Source organism: Pygoscelis adeliae, unplaced genomic scaffold (genome assembly GCF_000699105.1).
Source record: "Pygoscelis adeliae isolate BGI_AS28 unplaced genomic scaffold, ASM69910v1 Scaffold199, whole genome shotgun sequence".
NCBI classification, from domain to species: domain Eukaryota; kingdom Metazoa; phylum Chordata; class Aves; order Sphenisciformes; family Spheniscidae; genus Pygoscelis; species Pygoscelis adeliae.
In genome coordinates, this window is record NW_008825495.1 from 838,747 (window position 1) to 858,694 (window position 19,948).

Here is a 19,948-nt window from a genome sequence, read left to right on the forward strand (position 1 = left end):
AGGAGAATTGATGTTGGTTGTCCTTGTCAGACCTGAATGTTCCAAAGCACTAGTGTTGCCGGATTAAAGCATAATACGAGGCTTCACTGCTATGATAGTTAAGTCGATTTAATGAGTTTCTTGCTCGTTTAGCTCCCTGAGCTGGCTTGTTGTAAGACCCAGTAGTTTACAGTCCTGGTGCAAATAAAAGGCACAAACAGGTAGAATGGTAAGACAGGCAGGAACATGGCAATGTTGACTTAGATCATTTTAAACTGAATTTGTGTGAATTTTTATAGTCTGAGTCAAATGAGCAGCTTGCTGCTGCCGAATGGAGATGGGCTTGTGTCCTTCTTCCTTGCTTTTAGCTGCACATGGTGATGGCGCATCTTGAGCTAGCTCTAGGCACCTGATCTCATGATAACCTAATCTAACTCACTAAAATGTCAGAAAACTAGCCTGACAAGAAAAAGAAATCAACCTCTTTTCTAGTTGGGTTAGCAATTTTGGGGGGCTGGAAGAGCCTGGGAGCCGGTGCAAAGGGACGAGGCTGTGTGTCTGTGAGTGGGTGGTGAGAAGGAACGTGGGTGTGGAAAGGAGAATGGCTTTAAACTAAAGGGGGGGAGGAGGAGGTAGTGCAGGACCTTCTCTTGTTTGTGGTGAGCTGGCTTGGCTCTGTTGAGAAACCTCACCCTAAGGAGCCAGCTCTCTGGTTACTGGGCCAGCATTGGGTGGTGCATTGGTAACTCAGATGCACAATTTCATGCAGCAGTGTTCAACATCTAAGCTTCTGTACTCCAAATCTCTGGATCATCTTTTGTTTTGAAAAGAGAGACTCTTTCAAATATGCTACTTTTTAGCTTTTGTACCAGTATTGGTATTCTTTCTGGAGATGTAATTAACTTAAGTGTTTTCATTTTTCACATGATTATAACTTAGGAGATGAGCTTGACCTTCCTGTTATGGTTATTGGAACACTGTTGAGCTAGCAGGCTCAACAGAAAGTTTAGCTACCTGAATGTTAATTTAGATTATGGTGATACGAATTCAAAAGTGAATAGCTGTTCCTCAGTGACTTCTCGCCTACAGGATCTTATTCCAGGTTGAGATTGTTTGTAGTAACCTGAGCTAGAACTCTTAAGAAGTTTAGGAATGACTAACTTCATAGACAAGCTGTTGTTACTCAAAAGCAGATACAAAAAGCTCCATTAGCATGGTCGAAGGACATTCCTTCTGGAGCAGTCCGGCTCTTTGGGGGCTATGAGAAGAGGGAAGGATATTGTTGGAGTTCTAGCAAGATGCTTGAACCCTTGACATTCAGTCTGGGGCCTGTATCCTATGCAGAGCTTTACATGCGAGTTAAGCAGGAAGAAGCCTGGAAATACACAACGTTGCTTCCTGTAGCTCTTTCCCCACAGTTGTGCCTAGTATATACTTTAGGGTAGGTAATGATGTACCAATACCAACTCAGTTTAACCCATCTTCTGTATTTCTGCTGGGTTGCTTGTGTTAACTTCTGTGAAGCGCTTTCATATTTTTTGGGACAAGTGGGAGAATCCTGCAACAGTAAATATTTTTCTTGTGGGATATTCTAGTATTGGGCAGGGAGCCAAAATTAATATCAAAAAGAAACAGGCCTTTTGGTGTATGTTTTTTCTTTTGTGTTTTTAGAAGATGATGCTTTTGTTTGGTAGAAAGAATGTTGGATTCTTTATTTCCATTCTGAGAAACCTGACCGGCAGCAGCTGCCTCTCCTACTTGAGCATTCTTTCCTCTCTCACTATATTGAATACTTTTGCTGAATAAATGCTGAGTTGGTACAATACCTGTTTAAAAAACAACCGCCAAACCGAACTGAATCAGTTTGTTAAAATGAATAGAAGCTATCTGCACTTCTCCAGGCTTTTGTTTGAAAGTATGCTTTGTGTCACTTAACTATTGTTTAAATTTTATTTTAAAAATACTTCTGTAAACTTCAGTCTGTTCCTCGTGGTTTTCTCTGGAATCTAATGCAACATGCTTACTCTTGGGCTTCTGGCAAGCAGGAAGTGGAGGAAAGAAGTCATAAACATCTGTCCCAATCCAGTTTTCTTTAATAAGTTGTGCCTTTAAGTCACTTACTGTTGTAAAGATACCACTTGAAATAGGTTTTTAGACCAATACAGTGAGCAAAAAGGCAGTTTGCATGCTCCAAGCAGCAGGGTAAAAGCCAGTCATTTTAACAGCAGAAGTTAAAGCTGAAAATTCGATGACCCTCCATGCAACTAAAGAGAGTCACATTAGTATCATTTAGGTGTTGCTCGGAGAAAGCTCTAGATGTTGGCCAAGAGAGGTACTATGGTTGTTACTGGGAAGGAGTCGTGTGAGGGTAGAATAATACGTTCTACTTTTCCCTTCTGGTTGCTGAGAGTCTCTAGCCTGTGCATGGGGAGCCAGGAGAGGAACAGCGTGCTCATTCTGTCTTTCAGCAGCACTGTAGGTTAGAAGGGCTTTGCATTCACAGTATACCTTCTGAACAAGAGTATATGTGAAAATGCAGATTCCTGAGTAGTCTAGAAATAGCTCCCTGGAATGGATTCCCGTTTCCTCTTCTGCTTTGACATTAAACCTGGAGAGCAGAGTTCTCAAATCTTTCATATGTTTTCAGTTATGAGAATGAGTTTTATGGGTATGGAGGATCTGGGAATAATCCGTTCCCTAAGCATCAGTGACTGGGATGTTTAGAAAAGTATAAGCTGAAAAGATGACTGGAATGGGACAGAATGGACAAAAACAGGAGTGAGAAAGAAAGAAAGAGACATTGAGAATGGAATGAAAAAGAATAGAGGAAATTTAAGAATGCATTCAGATGTACTGTGTTTGTGAAGAGTAAAATGTGAGTCGGAAAGAAAAATCAAAGTGATGGGAAAGGGCAGGAAAAAAAAAATTAAAATGGTGTATGTTATAGGAAGAAAAGAAATGAAGTCAGGAAGCAACATGGTTCTAACCAAAACAACCTTATGAGACTATATGATTGTATCCATTGCCTATTAATAGGATGCTGATTTAAAAGTTTACAGTAAAATGTACAGCAGAAAATATTTTCCTGTTATAGCCCTTATCTTGAAGGGCTGTAGTGGTCTAAGCTCTCTTTGTCCTTATGAGACTTATTTAGGGAAGATGGGATTATAGGGATTTTTGTACCTGTGGCAGAGCCACGTTCTTGAGTGGTTGGTATTTAGGTATTCCCCTCTCCCCTGGCCTACCTTTTATGTGATCACATAGGCATATTGTTCTACACAACTAGGGCAACGTAGTTTAAAACAAAATAGCATTTGTAAGTTAGACTTGATTGTATCAGCCTTGTAGGCAAGTTCTTCTCTTTGAGGTTTTTTAAGCTCTCTGCAGAAGACAATGTCTTTCAAACTAAAGTCTGCTTTCCTGTATTTTATTTTAAATCAGATTATTGGAAGAATTTGTAAATCATATCCAAGAATTACAGGTAATGGACGAAAGGATTCAGAGAAAGGTGGAGAAACTAGAACAGCAATGCCAGAAGGAAGCAAAGGAATTTGCCAAGAAAGTACAAGAGCTGCAGAAAAGCAACCAGGTAAAATCTGAAGAGCTAAGCTGTGCAAGTTTTAAAAGCATCACATGCTCCATTAACATTTCTTGGTACAGCATGCTACTATTTGAGAGAAGAATAAAGAGGGTTTGATGGAAAACAATTTCCCCTGTCAAAGGGGGCTTATCTGCATGTTCCATTAATGAGTGTTAGCTATTCTGAAAGTAGCGAGTCTTCACAATAGTTTAAAGGAAGACACTAAACTTTAAGCAGTTGTGTGTACTTAATTAGTGGTTCTGAGTAGTTCTGTCGTTCTGAGATACAGCACCTGGAAAGCTGACGCCTGCACTCACTATGCTTCTTGCTGAAGTAAATCTAGTGTTTCCTAAAGCACAGTAAATGGAAATCATGCGTTTTGTGTCCGTGTCTATGTTCTCCCAGGTTGCCTTCCAACATTTCCAAGAACTAGATGAGCACATCAGCTACGTAGCAACTAAGGTCTGTCACCTTGGCGACCAACTGGAGGGGGTAAACACGCCACGGCAACGGGCTGTGGAGGCTCAGAAGCTGATGAAATACTTTAATGAGTTTCTGGATGGAGAGCTGAAGTCTGATGTTTTTACAAACTCTGAAAAGGTAAGAGCTGTCAGCGGGATGAAAGCAGTTCAAAGCAATAAGCAGTACTGCCCTAATTACAAGCTGCTACCATGACTTACCATGGTCAGACTTCAAACCAGTGAGTGACTGACTTGTTAAAGTTTCATTGTTCTGAAATGTAAATTAACAACACTAGGCTGCAGATTGCTGATAAAGCATTTGTATTCAGTGATGCTTAATGTGGCAATGTTGGCATTTTTCATTTTATGAAATTATCAGAGATTTGAGAAATGCTGGGAGGGCAACTTTAGAGCGCATACAATATCTGCCTTTTTCCTTTGAACCCCTTGCCTCAGATCCACCCTGTAATGCAGAGTGTTTCTGAATACAACGTCTTTGTGAAACTTTACTCTGTTGGGTCAGTCCACTGGCCTTGGATACCTTTTTGTCACAGCATGCCTTTGGGCTTTGTATAGTCCTGTGGTTATGTCTCCACCCTCTGAATTTAGAGGAACCGGGCAGGAAAACTTCAAAGAAATGTTAAAGCATTTTGTTTTTCTTATGCTTCAAGAGTATGTTCATGAAGCAAATGTAATCTGAATGGTGTGGCTAACAGAAATAAACTGAAGGAAAAGTGTCCAGCTGTCAGCGAAAGGGCACATATTAGACTTCCCTATGCACTTTGTAAGATAAGTAAAGTTGTTGGTTTGGGGGTTTTTTTTGAGGTGTGTCCTGAAGAATCTTCCTGCTCCCCTTAAATTTTGTGCAGTGGTATGACTGTAGTCAGGAAAAAATTACAGTATGTGGGAACAGCAAAAACTTGGTTTGCACGTTCAGCAAAAAATACGTGCTTGAAATGCAGCTCTCAAAGGACCCAAGGTTAATAGTCGTCCCCTCTCTACTGAGCTGAAGGTATCTCTCAGAAAAATGAGAAACTAATCATTTCATATGGTTGTATTCCCAAGAAGTCAGTTGCGTAGTGACTTTTGATTCATGGTCTGTGGATATATGGTAATTACCAGTTGATATTTTGCCCTAATCAAAGAGGGAGCACATAAAAACTTCTCTGACTTCCTAGGAAAACAGAAAGGTTTCAACGTAACGAAAGTTCGTCTATGGACAGGCTTTTCCAGATCTGCATCAGCTTTTTTCTTTTTTTTTTTTTTTCCCCCTAAGTAGAAATAAAACATGCGTTTTAAAAATATTTAATGGCAACACGGTAAATAATAAAGCATAAGTTAGAGAACTATGTGTTGTCTGCTGAAGAGTCTCATATAGAATTCAACTTTCAGTTTACTTATAACTTAGTTTCATAATACTTTCTGTTGGAGGATCTGAAAAAAATGGTAGATAAATAGGGTAAACCTGGAAATTGGTAAACAAATTAATCTTTATACACCCTGAAGAAGAAGAATAAGATATTCAGCAAATCTGGAGAAAGAAAAAAGTAGTAAAGGCCAGAAGTCTTGTCCCAGTCTGCAGGGGAAGTGTATGGGAACACAGACGAGATTTTCTGCATACAAGTTACCTTACTGAGACTAATTTCAGTCAAGGTGGGTTAGTGCTGTTCTGTAACTTTTTGCCTCCCAGTTTAAATAGTAAGTAGAAGTAGTGTTTATAAAGGAACCTGCCTAGACATGTGCTATCACATCTTAAGGCATCTTTGAACTAAAAATAGTTCTAAAGTATGAGATAGTAACAAATAATATTCTTACATGTAAAACCTTAATGCTTTGTCAGTGTCTTCTGATCTTCGAACTGATGTGGATTTTAGGTAGTGTTTTGGATGTTATGTTTTTTTGTACTGTGCCATCCCTCACAAACGTGGGTTTTTCTTTGAGATGTTGAGGGCAGGGGATACTGTGAAAGGAGAGGCAGGAAAAGAATTATAATGCAGTTATTTCCTAGGGAATTCATATTTTTCACAGTAGTATCAGTTCTTAAAATCTGTTGGATTCCTTTTTTTCCCTCCACTCAAGTTGTTGCTTCCTACATTACTTTCTCCTAGCCGTACTGAGCAATTTCTATCTTACTGTCCCTGTGAAGGTTTTTCCTTGCTGTCTTGTCCCATGTTACATATTGTGTGTCGTCATCCTCTGAATCCTTATAATTTCCCTTGCACTGCCAGCTAACCAGTCCCTCTCCTGTACTGAAGTCTTGAAGTGAGCAAATCACTCTAGTTAAAACAATTAAACTATCAAAATGATCTAGCAGCTCACAGTGCAATAGCATTGTCCCATGTTTAATGTGTTTACTATTATTCTTACATCCTTTTCTCCATTTATGTTCTGTACTCAACATTATTCCATTATGCCTTTTAACTTGTTCGTAAAAATATTTTGTGTTAAAATTCTCTCTTGCCATTATTTGTCCAAGATTTTTCAGATTTTTTTTTCTAGATACGTTATAGCCTTTAAGTTGTGTTTTACAGAATCTGTATTTATTTTGGCTTAATAGTTTACAGGAGCCTGATTCAATTAAAAATGAAATATGTCCAGATTTAAGCAGAAACCATGGAGAATTGATCTGTCACGGCTTCCGTTGTGCATAAGAAAAGGCCCTGAATTCAATCAAATCTAAGTTAGTTAACAGCTATTGTGTGAAGAGGAGACAAAGAAAATGTTGCGTTTGTGGGGTGTTCTGTTCTTTTTTTTGTAACAGCGGTGAAAAACTGCTGATCTATAGATTATTCTAATGACATCAGTATTGATCACGATTGTTAGGTATTAAGGTTGCTCTAAGCTAGTAGAAATAACTGCTGTTTCATTGGATTTATTTGAGGAGCGTAGCTGCTTTTGACTTAAGAGGCTATTGTAAGCTGACAGTTCAAAACATAAGCTGCTCTTAATAAACAGAATGGATATGAGAGATATGAGAGCCCCTAGTTTTGCTGAACAACCTACCTAGCGTGATGCCTGTTCCCTGTACTCTTACCTGTGTGTCTTGTTCTATTCTTGAAAAGTTTTAATCCCAACCTGCTCTAAGTGGTGGGAGAATAGGATTTCATTACTTCTTTCCTCTCACTCCAGTTCCCTGGAACATGACTAGCAGGAAGAGTAAGATAAACTGCATGTTCTCCATGTTCTCCGTTGTGTCAATTTATAAAGGTTTTGCTTGAACACAGTAGCTGGAGCTTTCATCGCCCCCTTCGAGGTGCCTTCCAGTCACCAAGACGGCATAATAAAGCCTGTAAAACCATCCCAGAGCTGTGTCCGGTTTGGGCCAGTCAGCACTGTCTGCTTAAATCCACTGAACTTCAGTTGCAATCAGCTGCGTTCCCCACGTTTTCAAATTGGTGTTTTCTATAGTTTTAGTCAGCCTAGTGAAGCAGTCACTAAGCGCTAAGTAGGTGCACTTCCCATGCTGATTGATCGCAGAAGAATAAATGATAAAAGGTTTTGCTGTCCAGGACAGAGCAGAAATTTGGATGCTGTGTTAACTTTATTTGTTAGCTCTTGTATTCGTGCAACTATTCATGTTTTGTAGGTGCATGATTAACTAACTTTCATCTTGATCTTTGCTTTGGACCTCGGAGTTTATAATTTCTCATACAGCTCCCATTTCTCCTTCCTTGGGAGAATGTGAGGTACTCCAACTATGCTCTGCTTTGATCCCCTTTTTCCCCTTCCTCCCCTCTCCGTGCGAGCATTGTCATGGCTTTTTTGGTTACAGCTATACAGCTAATTGCATCAATTGCAAAGAATTCCCCAGTGCTTTTCCTGATGTGTCTGAAAGGGTTGCTAGCCATTTCACTTCTGAGTTCAACAGAGATCTCTTCTGGTTGGGTGTGATTCAGTAAGACTTTTATCCTAATCCCTTGTAAAGTATAATGTTGCAGTTCAGCCAGCTCTGTGTTACAGCTATATATTTTATTCCGAAATGGGAGGGTGCAAATTTTCATGAGATTGCTCTAGCCACATTCTGATCTAATCAGGCCTGAGGAATCTTTGGTCTGTATAGCTGTATAGCTATGTTGGCATAGTGCAGTGATGAGCTATTTGTCCAGGTAGCTTAGACACCTACGTAGACATGCCCAATGTGAACATATAATAAAAGACTTTTTATCATGTTTTGACCTATATAATTTTATGTTTCAAAAAAACCCAAACCCTTAAGCATCGTAAAAGTACATACAGGAACTTTAAAAGGGTGATCTCTTCCACGGGTATATCAACTCAACCAGCTTTAGAAATGGGAACTACATGTGTGAAAATTGGACAGTGGAGGGGAGGAAAGGAATAGCCCACAATCAGACCTTCTTTAATAATTCTGTCATGTTTTACTCTTAACAGATTAAAGAGGCAGCTGATATTATTCAGAAACTGCATTTGATTGCACAGGAACTGCCTTTTGACAGGTAAAATTCTATCCGAACATCTTTTTTTTTAAATCTTCACATAGCTGTAATTTTCTGATGCTTCCCTTGTCTACTTTTTTGGTGCTTTACTTAGTGATTCATGTACCTTTTGAGATGGATTGTGATCTTATTTCTCTCTCCTCTATTCTCAAATTTGTGTTCACACGCTCATGTTGTAGGATCATCTTTACGTACACATCCTAAACTGCTTAACAGACTTTTAATGGGATAATTTTGCTGTGCTGACTTAATGCTAGATTTGAATTAGATGCTTGTAGGTTTTTATGGATATAAAGCGTGTAACTTTTCTGTTGTCTTTGTGTTACATGTTTTTATTTTTAAGTCGAGTGATGATCTGTGATGTCTGTGATTTCTCTTGTGATGTGGATTTGAATTTAATCACGGTATTTTTGTTGTTAACAGGTTTTCTGAAGTAAAATCAAAGATAGCAAGTAAGTTATCTATCCAGTTCAATCCATATTCCTATATTTGAATTGTTAAAGATGATTAAACAAGTATGCAATACTGTCAGTATTACAGTTTTTGTCAGTGCTTGTGTTACGTAGCCTGATGGATTTTTGTGCTTATCCCCTTTCCTCTCCAGGTAAGTACCATGATTTAGAGTGCCAGCTAATTCAAGAGTTTACCAGTGCACAGCGGAGAGGCGAAATCTCCAGAATGAGAGAAGTAGCAGCAGTTTTGCTTCATTTTAAGGTAAAAACCGAGGGTTTTAGTTTAAATACGTAAATAAAACAACCTACGATACAATAACTGCCTGTTTTAAGTGAACGCATTTGCATGGGCACAACCACCATATCAGATAACACGTATAACTTCAAAAATAGTGAGTTGTTCCATCCAAAATCAAATGCAAGGGAATAAAAGAGGCAGATGATGGGGGATCGGAGGCAGTGTCAGTAGAGACCATTCTAAGATAATCTTTTCTTGTATGTGTGTGGTGATAAGTGACGTTACATTAAGTTTGTGACAAAAATGGATTTGAAAGAGTACACTTCCGATGAATCTTTTTTTTTTTTTGCGATAACTTTTTCACAGGGGTTGTATTTCCTTGATTTCATTCTATACTGAAAGCATGCAGAACCTGCTTTAACATTGTTTTGCTCCTTCCATAGGGCTATTCCCATTGCGTTGATGTGTACATAAAACAGTGTCAAGAGGTAATGCATTTTGTTTTACATGTATTTCTTTGGGTGTTGATTTATTTAGTCATATAGATTGTTGTAGATATATTACAAAATGTGCTTCTAAAACCCTAGGGTGCATTCCTGAGGAATGACGTCTTTGAAGATGCAGCCATTCTCTGCCAGCGAGTGAATAAGCAAGTTGGAGAAGTCTTTAGCAATCCAGAGACTGTGCTAGCCAAACTCATTCAAAATATCTTTGAAGTTAAACTTCAGGTATTTCAAATTTTAACATGCTGAAGTTCATTGAGGAAACTTTTCATCCAAAAATATTATATCTAGTAATAACAATTAATGAGAATTTACAAGATTTGTAATCTTGTATAAAGATGTAGAATCACAGCTGATTGCTCATTAACAATTCAGACAGATAATCAAGCCTATATCAAATAAAGCTGCTTGTACTCTGAATACAGTGCAACTGAAAATACTCAAATTCAATATGTAAAATTATAAGGGAATCAGTGTGTTCATTAGCTAATTCACAAGATGTCATTGCATATTTGATTTCTTCTGTAGCCCCCCTACCAAGAATACGTCAGGAAAAGAAGTTTCATATTTAATAAGAATCTTTAATCTGTTCATTCTTAGAGTTGGGTTTCATGTGTGAGGTTAGCATTGAATAAGCAAAAATAACTTACGTTGTGAATACTGTCTTGCAGCTAATGCAATGTTTATATGAAAGTCTGGAATAGTTGAAAATACTAAGTTTTCCATCCTGTGCATCCAAAGAAGGGCAACGAAGCTGGTGAAGGGTCTAGAGCACAAGTCTTCTGAGGAGCAGCTGAGGGAACTGGGGTTGTTTAGCCTGAAGAAAAGGAGGCTCAGGGGAGACCTTGTCACTCTCTACAACTCCCTGAAAGGAGGTTGTAGCGAGGTGGGTGCTGGTCTGTTTTCCCAAGTAACAAGCGATAGGATGAGAGGCAACGGCCTCAAGTTGCACCAGGGGAGGTTTAGATTGGATATTAGGAGAAATTTCCTCACCGCAAGGGTTGTCAAGAGTTGGAACAGGCTGCCCAGGGACGCGGTTGAATCACCATCCCTGGAGGTATTTAAAAGACGTGTAGATGTGGTGTTTAGGGACGTGGTTTCGTGGTGGAGTTGGCAGTGTTAGGTCTAACAGTTGGACTTGATGATCTTCAGGGTCTTTTCCAACCTAAATGATTCTATGATTCCCTTAAGTGTATGAAGTCAACAAGATGACTATTAGTTGCCAAAAGCAATTTCCCAGTAGATGTTATTCTCCTTATAGTGTAAAGATTGAGCTTGTCTTTCAACCCCAAATTTGTGTGTCAGTTTTGACTTACTATTTTATGGTAAATAATATTTTTATCCAAATATTCAATGACAAGAAGGCTCTAAGCTTGTATCTGCTTTGTGTATGTATTATGATAAGCAAATATGTAAGCATCTCCTTTGCTTACTGTCAACTGCAGAAACGCCCCTAGGCCTCCAGTGCTTTTTATTCTTAAAAAGAGGGGATTTTGTGTTTGTTGGTCAAGTGTATTTTCAAAGCAATCTGTCTTTTGTCTTTGCTTCACACGCTACTGCTTTGTATTATTAAATAATTTTCTTCTAAAAGATGCATTTAACTCTATCTGTAGGTAAAGCGAGATCTGCAAATTAGAGATTTAAAAACGAAGAATATATTAATTACCTTAAGTAAGATATACACTTTGCAGTAAACTACGTATAATCTAGCAAGTAGTGAGTCGGACCTGTGGCTGATAGTTATTCTTCTAACAGATGTACCCAAATTTTACAGAGTTATGTAAAGGACCAGCTAGAAGAACACAGGAAATCAGATGCAGAACAGTATCTTAAGAATCTCTATGATCTATATACAAGGTACTTATATATTGATGATGAAATTATTGTTGTAGTTATTCTCTTGTAATAGGTTGATTTATTATCAAGATGTAGAAAGAGAAGCCAAAAATGTAAACTTCTCATAAAAATTGAAAAATTTTTCATGGCCATTAACCTTTACAGTGATTGCTTTCCTAAAGAAAATTTTAAATTGCCATTATTATTTTTAATGGGAAGTATTTAGTATAGTGATCTTCGAGAGTAATTTTAAAACTGTGCAAAAGCCAGTCCTCTGCATCTCACTGGCGACTTACTTGATTGCAATTGTACTGTATGTAATTAAACATGAATTATGCGAAATTCTTTACTTAAATGTAAAGCTGCTAGAAGTCTTAATCGCAATCAGGATTCCGTTGTGCTATGTACTTTACAAACTTGTAATGCTGTAATTCATACAAATTCAACCTTTTCCTTCTCTCCCCTTCTTTGTTTCTTTTGCATAAAGAACTACTAATCTGTCAAGCAAATTGATGGAATTTAACTTGGGTACTGATAAGCAGACTTTCTTGTCTAAGCTTATCAAATCCATTTTCATTTCCTACTTGGAGAATTACATTGAGGTGGAAATTGGTTATTTGAAAAGTAGGAGTGCTATGATTCTGCAACGCTATTATGATTCCAAAAACCACCAGAAGAGATCCATTGGCACCGGAGGGTAAGTTTCTTCTGTGAAGTTTTGTAGTTTTAAAATGGAAGGGAGGCGGTAAGGGGAGAGACATAGTCTTTGCCATGTCAGAAGTACAGTGATGAACTGCAAAAGAGCAGGCTTCTAAAATGACCTACGGCTTTTTATAATTTGCTGTCACTTTATGTTAACTTCTGCTAAAAAGTGTATTGCTCTCGGTACATGTGAAAGGGCATGCATGGTATTTATACGCTCATGGGAAATGAAAAATACCAGTTAAACCTATGTTTCAACTTAGGATCCAGATCCACAAAAGGACTGAAGCAAAATTAAGGTACCTAAAGCATGTATATGTGTGTATCTAAAAGCATACATTTTTTTTCACCTGCCCAGGTCTTGTGGTCCCCTCCCAAGACCTAGGAAGGGGAAAAGACCATAGCAATGTCAGTGAGAAAGCTCTTAATGAGCCCAGAAGATGCAATGGACTTAGAGAAAGGTAAAACAAGACTTCATTATCCTCAGGGTAGAGAAACTCTAATAAAGGAGTAGTGAGAAGTGGGAAAGGAAGAATTAAAACTTGTGTGAAGCAGAGGTGATAAGACTACTGCACCTTTCAAGGAGCTACTGGGTTCAGTGTGTCAGGAATGAAAAGTGATTTGGAGAGAACAGCAGCAGCAAAGTAATTAAATGAATTAAAAAACATGAAAATTTAATTTTCTTGGGGAAAATTAAATTGATTGTAGTGACTGACTTTATGGGTTGTTTTATGCATGGTAATGTGTTGGAGCATGCTTGACTAAATCAGGACTGCTGAGGTAGTGGATGAGGATGAGAGGATTTGTGGGTGTGGATGAGATAGAAAGCTCTCATTAGTGTTTTGGAAGTACGATGGGACAGAAGGTATGGAGGCTAAGCTTTGTCCACAGAGCATAAGTGCCATAGGATTCAATTGAAATTACTCTTATTCCACAATGGGGAATAGCTGGTCCCATGGTGAGAACGTGCCGTGGTAGAACGCAGTTGACCATGGGATCAGAGGTGGTAGTTTTGCATTTACTGGCAATTTGTTTTAAGCTTGCAGAACTGTCTTAATGCTTGCATATCCTAAACTGTGTCTTGGGTTCCGTTTTTTAAGTTAACAACTAAAATACCCTAAATCATTGTTGAATTTCAGCATCAAAATTTCCATCCATTGAAATCTTCTTTTGGTATATCTTTGTTCTAGTATTCAAGACCTGAAAGAGAGAATAAGGCAACGTACAAACTTACCGTTGGGGCCAAGTATTGACACACACGGAGAAACTTTTCTGTCGCAAGAAGTGGTGGTTAACCTTTTGCAAGAAACGAAACAAGCGTTTGAAAGATGTCACAGGGTAAGTTTGCTTCCTGTGATCTCCATTAATGATATAATTTTGTGCGTGAAATTAAATCTTGAGGTTCAATTTTCAGTCGAAGTGTGATAGGAAGGACATTATTAAACAAATCAATTCTCTTTTGTATTTTTCACTGAATCGGGGTCATGGTGGAGGCTAAGGGTTTGATTTCAAATGTGGATCTAGTTGTATTTTCTGGTTTTTAATACTGTCTATTTTTGGAAGAAGTGGGGAGGGTTAAACCTATTGTCTGCATTGCTTTTCTTACTAAATTAGACCCAAGACTTGAGAAGCCTTTAATGTAATTTTTTTGTCCTGCTTTAAAAACGTAGAGAAGTTCAACAGTTGTTTTCCTGTATCAAGTACCATTTCTTCTAGTATTAGAGAATATCACCAAGAAAATGCTGAGAGGGATAATCTTAATGTGGTTTACCTTGGTAACACTCTACTGTTCTTTAAATGCTTTAGTCTAACAAAAAAAGGTGTTTTCCTTCTGATTAAATCGCTGGTTTTACTGCCTGTCACTTACTGTTCGTCTGATACTTCAGTGTAAATGAAAACCCTTGAAATTTAATTGCAAACTTAAATGGTAGGGATTTTTTTATTAGCTAACTTCACTGATTTCTAATAAATTTTAATGCCTTTAACATTCTAAATTGGCTTGTTGCAGAAAAACTTAACATTTTAGATATTTAGAAGTTTTAATATTTTATAAACTTAGAGGGGCCAAAGGTGTAACAAAATACAGATACGGCACTGTTACCTGTACACACTGAGATGACCACCTTCCTAGTGGGCATGAGGAAAAATGTCTTTACTGAAAGAGTGGTTAAACATTGGAACAGGCTGCCCAGGGCAGTGGTTGAGTCCCCATCCCTGGAGGTATTTAAAAGACGGGTAGATGAGGCGCTTGGGGACATGGTTTAGTGGGCATGGTGGTGTTGGGTTGACGGTTGGACTCAATGATCTTAGAGGTCTTTTCCAGCCTTAATGATTCTATGATTCTAGTAGTGAAAGTCAGTGACTGCAAGGCAAGCAGGTAGATCGTTATTTTTCTCAGTATGGTAGTTGCTAGAAACGGTTGTTAAGTTCATGACATAAACTAACTTTTTCCAATTGTGCACAACAACTTTTTTTTTTCCCCCCCTTTTTCTTTCCCTGTTGGGAACAGAATTCTTCATACTTGGTCTGAAAACAATTGTATGTATTGGGGTGGAAATCAATGCTAGATGGATCTCGGCATATAAGGAGATTTTTAGAATTACAGGTGTATAACATCTCCGTTACCATACATGTTGCTACGGTTTTGTTTGTGGTCAGGGCAACTCGCTATGCGAAAAAGAAGTTAAATATGTCCCTGGCTAACTAATTGTGATATTTATATCACATGGCAGATGCATGCAGATACGCTGTGTGTCCCAACTGTGACTGCTTTAGGAAAAATAAGTTGGTAATTCTGAATGTAACCGTATATTGCAACATTTTGGTGTTTGGAAATTTCTGTAATGGTGTTTTGTTGTTGGGGGTTTTGTTTTGTTTTTTTTGGGGGGAATACAGCAGAAATCTTTGGGAGTGTTGTTACATAAATTAACTTGAATTGCAATAGTAATATTTCTTACTCCCAGCTTCATAAAGTCTTCACATAATTCCTTAAAAAACAAAGCCATATTTCTTATGTGCAAAAGCCCTGGCGCATTTTTCTTTGGAAAAGGGATTTACTGACAGGTTGCCGTCCAAAATCCCATGTTCCTTACAGCTCATGAAGGTACAGATGCTGTGCGTATATGTGGGGCCTTACTTCACTTAATAAAAATGTTCATGCTCTGTTGACTCCAGCTGAACTGTGATAAATGTAGCTGAAGTTCAGTCTGTATTATTTTTCTGCAGTGCTGTGGCAGTGATAAAAGAACAGCTGCGCTGGGTGAAACTGGAGGTCCATCTAACCCAGTGTCCTGCCTGTGACTATGGCCAGTGGCAGAAGCTTAGTAAAAAGAAAAAAGGCAGGGCATGGATAGAGTCATCTCTTTTGTGTAGATTTTCCCAGCGCCCAGCGGTATGCAGTTTAGGTAATTTCTGAGATTACATCTGGACAATTGTGTTTTAAGGACTATTAGTTAATATCTTCCTTTATTATTACTATTATTATTATTAGAAACTGTTTATACTTTTGCTTTCTGTAGCATCCTGTGGCGTGTTGGCGTCAGTTTACTTGTTAATGCTGAAGGGTTTATTGATACTAAAGGCTGTTCCTGGATAGTTCTCTGTATGAATACTTTTAATTTAGAATAAAATTCCAATTATTCTGGAATACTTGTTACATCTTAAGCTTATATGTAGAACTGACCTTTAGGATAAATTTTTTTTTCTTTAAAGCTCTCTGATCCATCTGACTTACCGAAGAATGCTTTCAGAATTTTTGCTATGCTTGTAGAGTTCTTATGTACTGAACACATCGATTATGCATTAGAAACAGGCCTTGCTGGTGAGTATAATATTTTCTGAGAATTTCATCTCATTGGCCTTTTTGGGCAGACGATCTTTGCAGGTCCTTGCTGTGCCTTATTCATTGGCCTTGTTCAGAATGTATTGGTTAAATGAAATCCGTTTTGTGTATTTGGGAGTCTGCATTTAATGTCTTCTGAGGTGTAGCTTCCATTTGGGGAATTGATGCACAGATGGAAACATGCCACTGTCTTCAAAAACGTTTGTGTCGGAAATTGGGACATCAGCACTCCCTACCTCTTTCAATTGTTCTCTGTGCCGTAGCAGAAAAATATTTTTATATTAAGGCTTAGTGTCTTACGTTTTACAAGAATTCCATGCTTGTTTGTGTACCTATGTGTTTTAAAGAGTGACAGTAAATAAGACAATTGCTTATATTAAAGAAGTTAAAATCTCGACAGTGAGAACCTGTCTTTCCTACATGAAAGCACAAAACTTGTGTTCTGAAGAAATATTTAAATTGGCTGTTCCATTTTGCTTTTAGAAATTTTAAAAGCAAGATATGTCTGTGCTTATGGTTATTACCTGATATATAGAATACTTCCCATAGCTATATGGCACCATGGTAAATTTTTGAAACTCTAAGCCTGTGATTTAAGCATTCATGGAAAAATTCTGCATGTTTAAAAAATCATCATGCTATTATAAGAACTGCGTATCATTACAATCCTAATGAAACCTTCCTTGCTTTAGGCATTCCCTCTTCTGATTCAAAGAATGCAAATCTTTATTTCTTGGATGTTGTCCACCAGGCCAATACTATTTTCCATTTATTTGACAAGCAGTTCAATGATCATCTGATGCCATTGATCAGGTACCTTATTTTGATTAGCGTTTCCTTTATGAATGGTCATTTTTGGTGAAGAAAGCAATTTTTTTCATTCTTCATCTCTGTTAGGAGGAGTTTATTGTTGGAGCTGTTCAGCTAGATGTTGTGGGAAGATAAAATGCTGTAATGAGAGGGGGAAGAAGGGAAGTTAAACAAGTCGGTACCTTGGAGAACTAATGGGAGAGAGGGGGCTCCAAGACTGTTGATAGGAAGGAGAGACAAGTTGCTCCTTGGAGACCTCACTGCTGCATTACAGGCCGGGACTGCAGGGGGTTTGTGGCTGCACCTGGGGTTGAGCTGGCAACATCAGGGCTGCTGAGATTCCTGGGGTACCTCGCAGGCTCTGCAGAGGGAGCAGCTGGCCATGCCTTGGGAGCCACATGCGAACTGCATGAAAGCTGCACGTTGTTGGGAGCCACGGGTTGAACACACTCGAGGTAGAGCGCGCTGATGTGCTGTGAATTAGTGCACGCAAAAAGCTGGTTTTGCTCGCTCACCTGCCGGGGCTGGCAGCAGCTGAGAAGAGGCACTGCTCAGCAGCCACGGTACTGCCTGAAGTGTATTACAGACCTGCCCGTCAGCACTCAGCAAGTCCTGCCCGGGCTCAGGTGGCTGTTCAGGCTGTTGATTTGTTGTTCTGAAGGCGGCTAACTCCATCTAAACTAGCCCTTTCTGATGGGGTGGGAAATGTTCACAAAATCCGGTTGTAAGTAGCAGACCCAGCAGAGAAATTTGTTTTGATATTTTAACACTCTGTCACACACCCAACCCTTTATACTGTTGCAGTTCTTCTCCTAAATTATCTGAATGCCTTCAGAAGAAAAAGGATATCATAGAACAAATGGAAGTGAAGCTGGATATGGGCATTGATAGGCAAGTAGAGATTTAAACTTTCTGTTAATCATTAATTCTTGTAAAACTCCTTTGTGATGTGTGTTAGCTTTCCTTTTAAGGATGAGTTATTTCTGAACACAAAATTGATTTTTTTTTAATTATTTTTTTTTTTACAATCCATAAGTATGCATTATTGTGCATAGGAAATTTAGATTTTGTTTGTTTAGAGGGTCGTGTTTTCCATGGAAGATTTCTGACCCATAAATACTTCTGAAAGGGCATTAGAGAATTTTGGTTATGTTGAGAGAGTGCAATAATTCAGTTTTACCTTACTGTCTCAAACTACTTTTTTCTACTTTAAAGGAGGGAGGAATGATGATTGAAGTAGGTTAAAGACTTGCAGGATTTCCATTAGGAACAAAGTTTGACAAAAATAGGTTAGATGATTTGCTTGAATCTGTGCAGTGCTATGGATTAGACCTAGTCATAGAAGTCTGTAGACCTGGAATAATTTCGATTCTGACATTGACTTGCTTAGAGGTTGTGACTGACTCATTTAATATATCTTTTTTTTTTTACTCCCCCATTTCTCCAAATAAAAATGAGGGGACAGCTATAAAAATTGTAAATTAAAATCATAACTGTTTTGCAGCAGAGGAAGACCACAAACTAACAAGCTTAATATTAGGAAATGGAGCTGTTGTGCGATGCCCTGCTTTGGTCCGGGAAGCATGTAGTGTTCCCATATTTCAAGGTGGCATTAGTCAACTACGAACATGTAACCTAAGCTTTCTGTGCCTGTTTTCTCTCTGCAGTAACAGAAATAAGCCATCCTGTGGGTAACGAGGGCTACTCTGGAAATTATTATTGAGGTTTTTGTAAGGATCACACCATACTGGAGAGGGGTGAGAAACAGCACTGTATAGGAAAAAAAGGCATTGCATTTGTGTCCTGCTGGGTACTTTCTGCAGAGGGATGAGGAAGAGATTTGATACATTATTGGCACCTGCATTTTCTGCAGGTGCAAAAAGAAAGGTGGAGATAGAGGATGTGTAAGCGGCAACTGAGATTTTAGCTGCTCCTGCTGGAAGTGACCGTAGAGGTTTAAACACAAAGTTTGAAATACTTGAACTGTTGAGACCAGAAGCTTAGATCTAGACAGATACATGTCAGTCATCAGCATTAGAATAGTTTGTAACTGTGTAAAATAATTAATCTCTTAAAAGTGATAGCAAGACTTAGGAGAACAAGTCCCTGTTGGAAAACGGTACGTTCAAAAGTTTGTGGATGGAGACTTCGAAACCATTTGTGCTGCGGCACATATAAAAGAGAGAGATCAGCTTTGAGATGAATGTTACACGTAAAATGTGTTTGTGTGCCTGCTTAACATGCTGCTTTGTGGTGCCACTGGTGCTGTTGAGAATTGATTGTCTTGCTTAAAGGAATGATCTGATCTAAAAAATAAAAGCAAATTTCTAAACGTTGATGGTTTCAACATTATGCAATCTGAAAAAGTCCAATAGCAGCTTCTTGAATGGCATTCATAGCAATTGTCTACCTCCATAAAAGTGATTTATAGCCAAACGAAATTAGTTCAACTGGTTTTCTTTCAGTTTGTATTCTGTGTAAACAGCCTTCTGGGAGTATTTATTGAAAATGGAAATTGAGGAGAATGCAAGATACAATTTCTTTAAATTTCTGTTGGTATGTGGATTGTTGAATGAAGTACACCTGAAATGCAAGTCAGCAATATGCGTAAAAAAAGTTCTTTCTCCCTTTGGATACATGTATTATTCTCCCCTTCAGCCCAGCTTGAATCCTTCAAGGCCTGTAATGGCCTTGACTGTGTTTTCTTAGGGCAGGTTGGAGGGGTGAGGGGGGTGAAGAAAGGGGAACGGGGCCGGGGGGGGAAGGAGAGAGGGAGGGAGGTTCCTGGCAAAGGTAGGCACTGAGAGAGGTATGCAGCCTCTCGGCTGCTTTGCTGTTTGACCTTTGGTTTGGACTTAAAGTAAACCAGGGCCTTGACCTTAGATAATGTTCTGAAAAGATAAAACCTGTGAGGGAGAAATAAATGACACTGTAAAACTCTCTTAGATTTCTGAAAACAAGAGAAATACCAAGCTCTGGCAAAGGAAGAGGTTTTGTGGTGTGTTTTGGGGGGGTTTATTTTGTCCCCGTCCCCCCCCCCCCCCCCTTTTTTTTTACTGTTCACAGTCCAAATTGTCTGCAACCTGGTG

General features: G+C 38.6%; 1 protein-coding gene across 1 annotated transcript in view; it reads left to right on the plus strand.

Moving 5' to 3' along the window:
- EXOC5 (exocyst complex component 5) overlaps positions 1-17,766 on the plus strand; it is an 18,084-nt gene extending 318 nt beyond the window's left edge. The window contains exons 2-15 of the mRNA XM_009331335.1: positions 3,421-3,568; positions 3,965-4,159; positions 8,413-8,477; positions 8,901-8,929; positions 9,082-9,191; positions 9,611-9,655; positions 9,755-9,895; positions 11,445-11,527; positions 11,994-12,203; positions 12,472-12,507; positions 13,399-13,546; positions 15,920-16,028; positions 16,742-16,862; positions 17,664-17,766. Of these exons, the coding sequence (XP_009329610.1) occupies positions 3,464-3,568; positions 3,965-4,159; positions 8,413-8,477; positions 8,901-8,929; positions 9,082-9,191; positions 9,611-9,655; positions 9,755-9,895; positions 11,445-11,527; positions 11,994-12,203; positions 12,472-12,507; positions 13,399-13,546; positions 15,920-16,028; positions 16,742-16,862; positions 17,664-17,766 (1,500 nt within the window). The 5' untranslated portion in view covers positions 3,421-3,463. The remainder of the gene's footprint in view (positions 1-3,420; positions 3,569-3,964; positions 4,160-8,412; positions 8,478-8,900; positions 8,930-9,081; positions 9,192-9,610; positions 9,656-9,754; positions 9,896-11,444; positions 11,528-11,993; positions 12,204-12,471; positions 12,508-13,398; positions 13,547-15,919; positions 16,029-16,741; positions 16,863-17,663) is intronic.
- Positions 17,767-19,948: the final 2,182 nt, after the last annotated feature.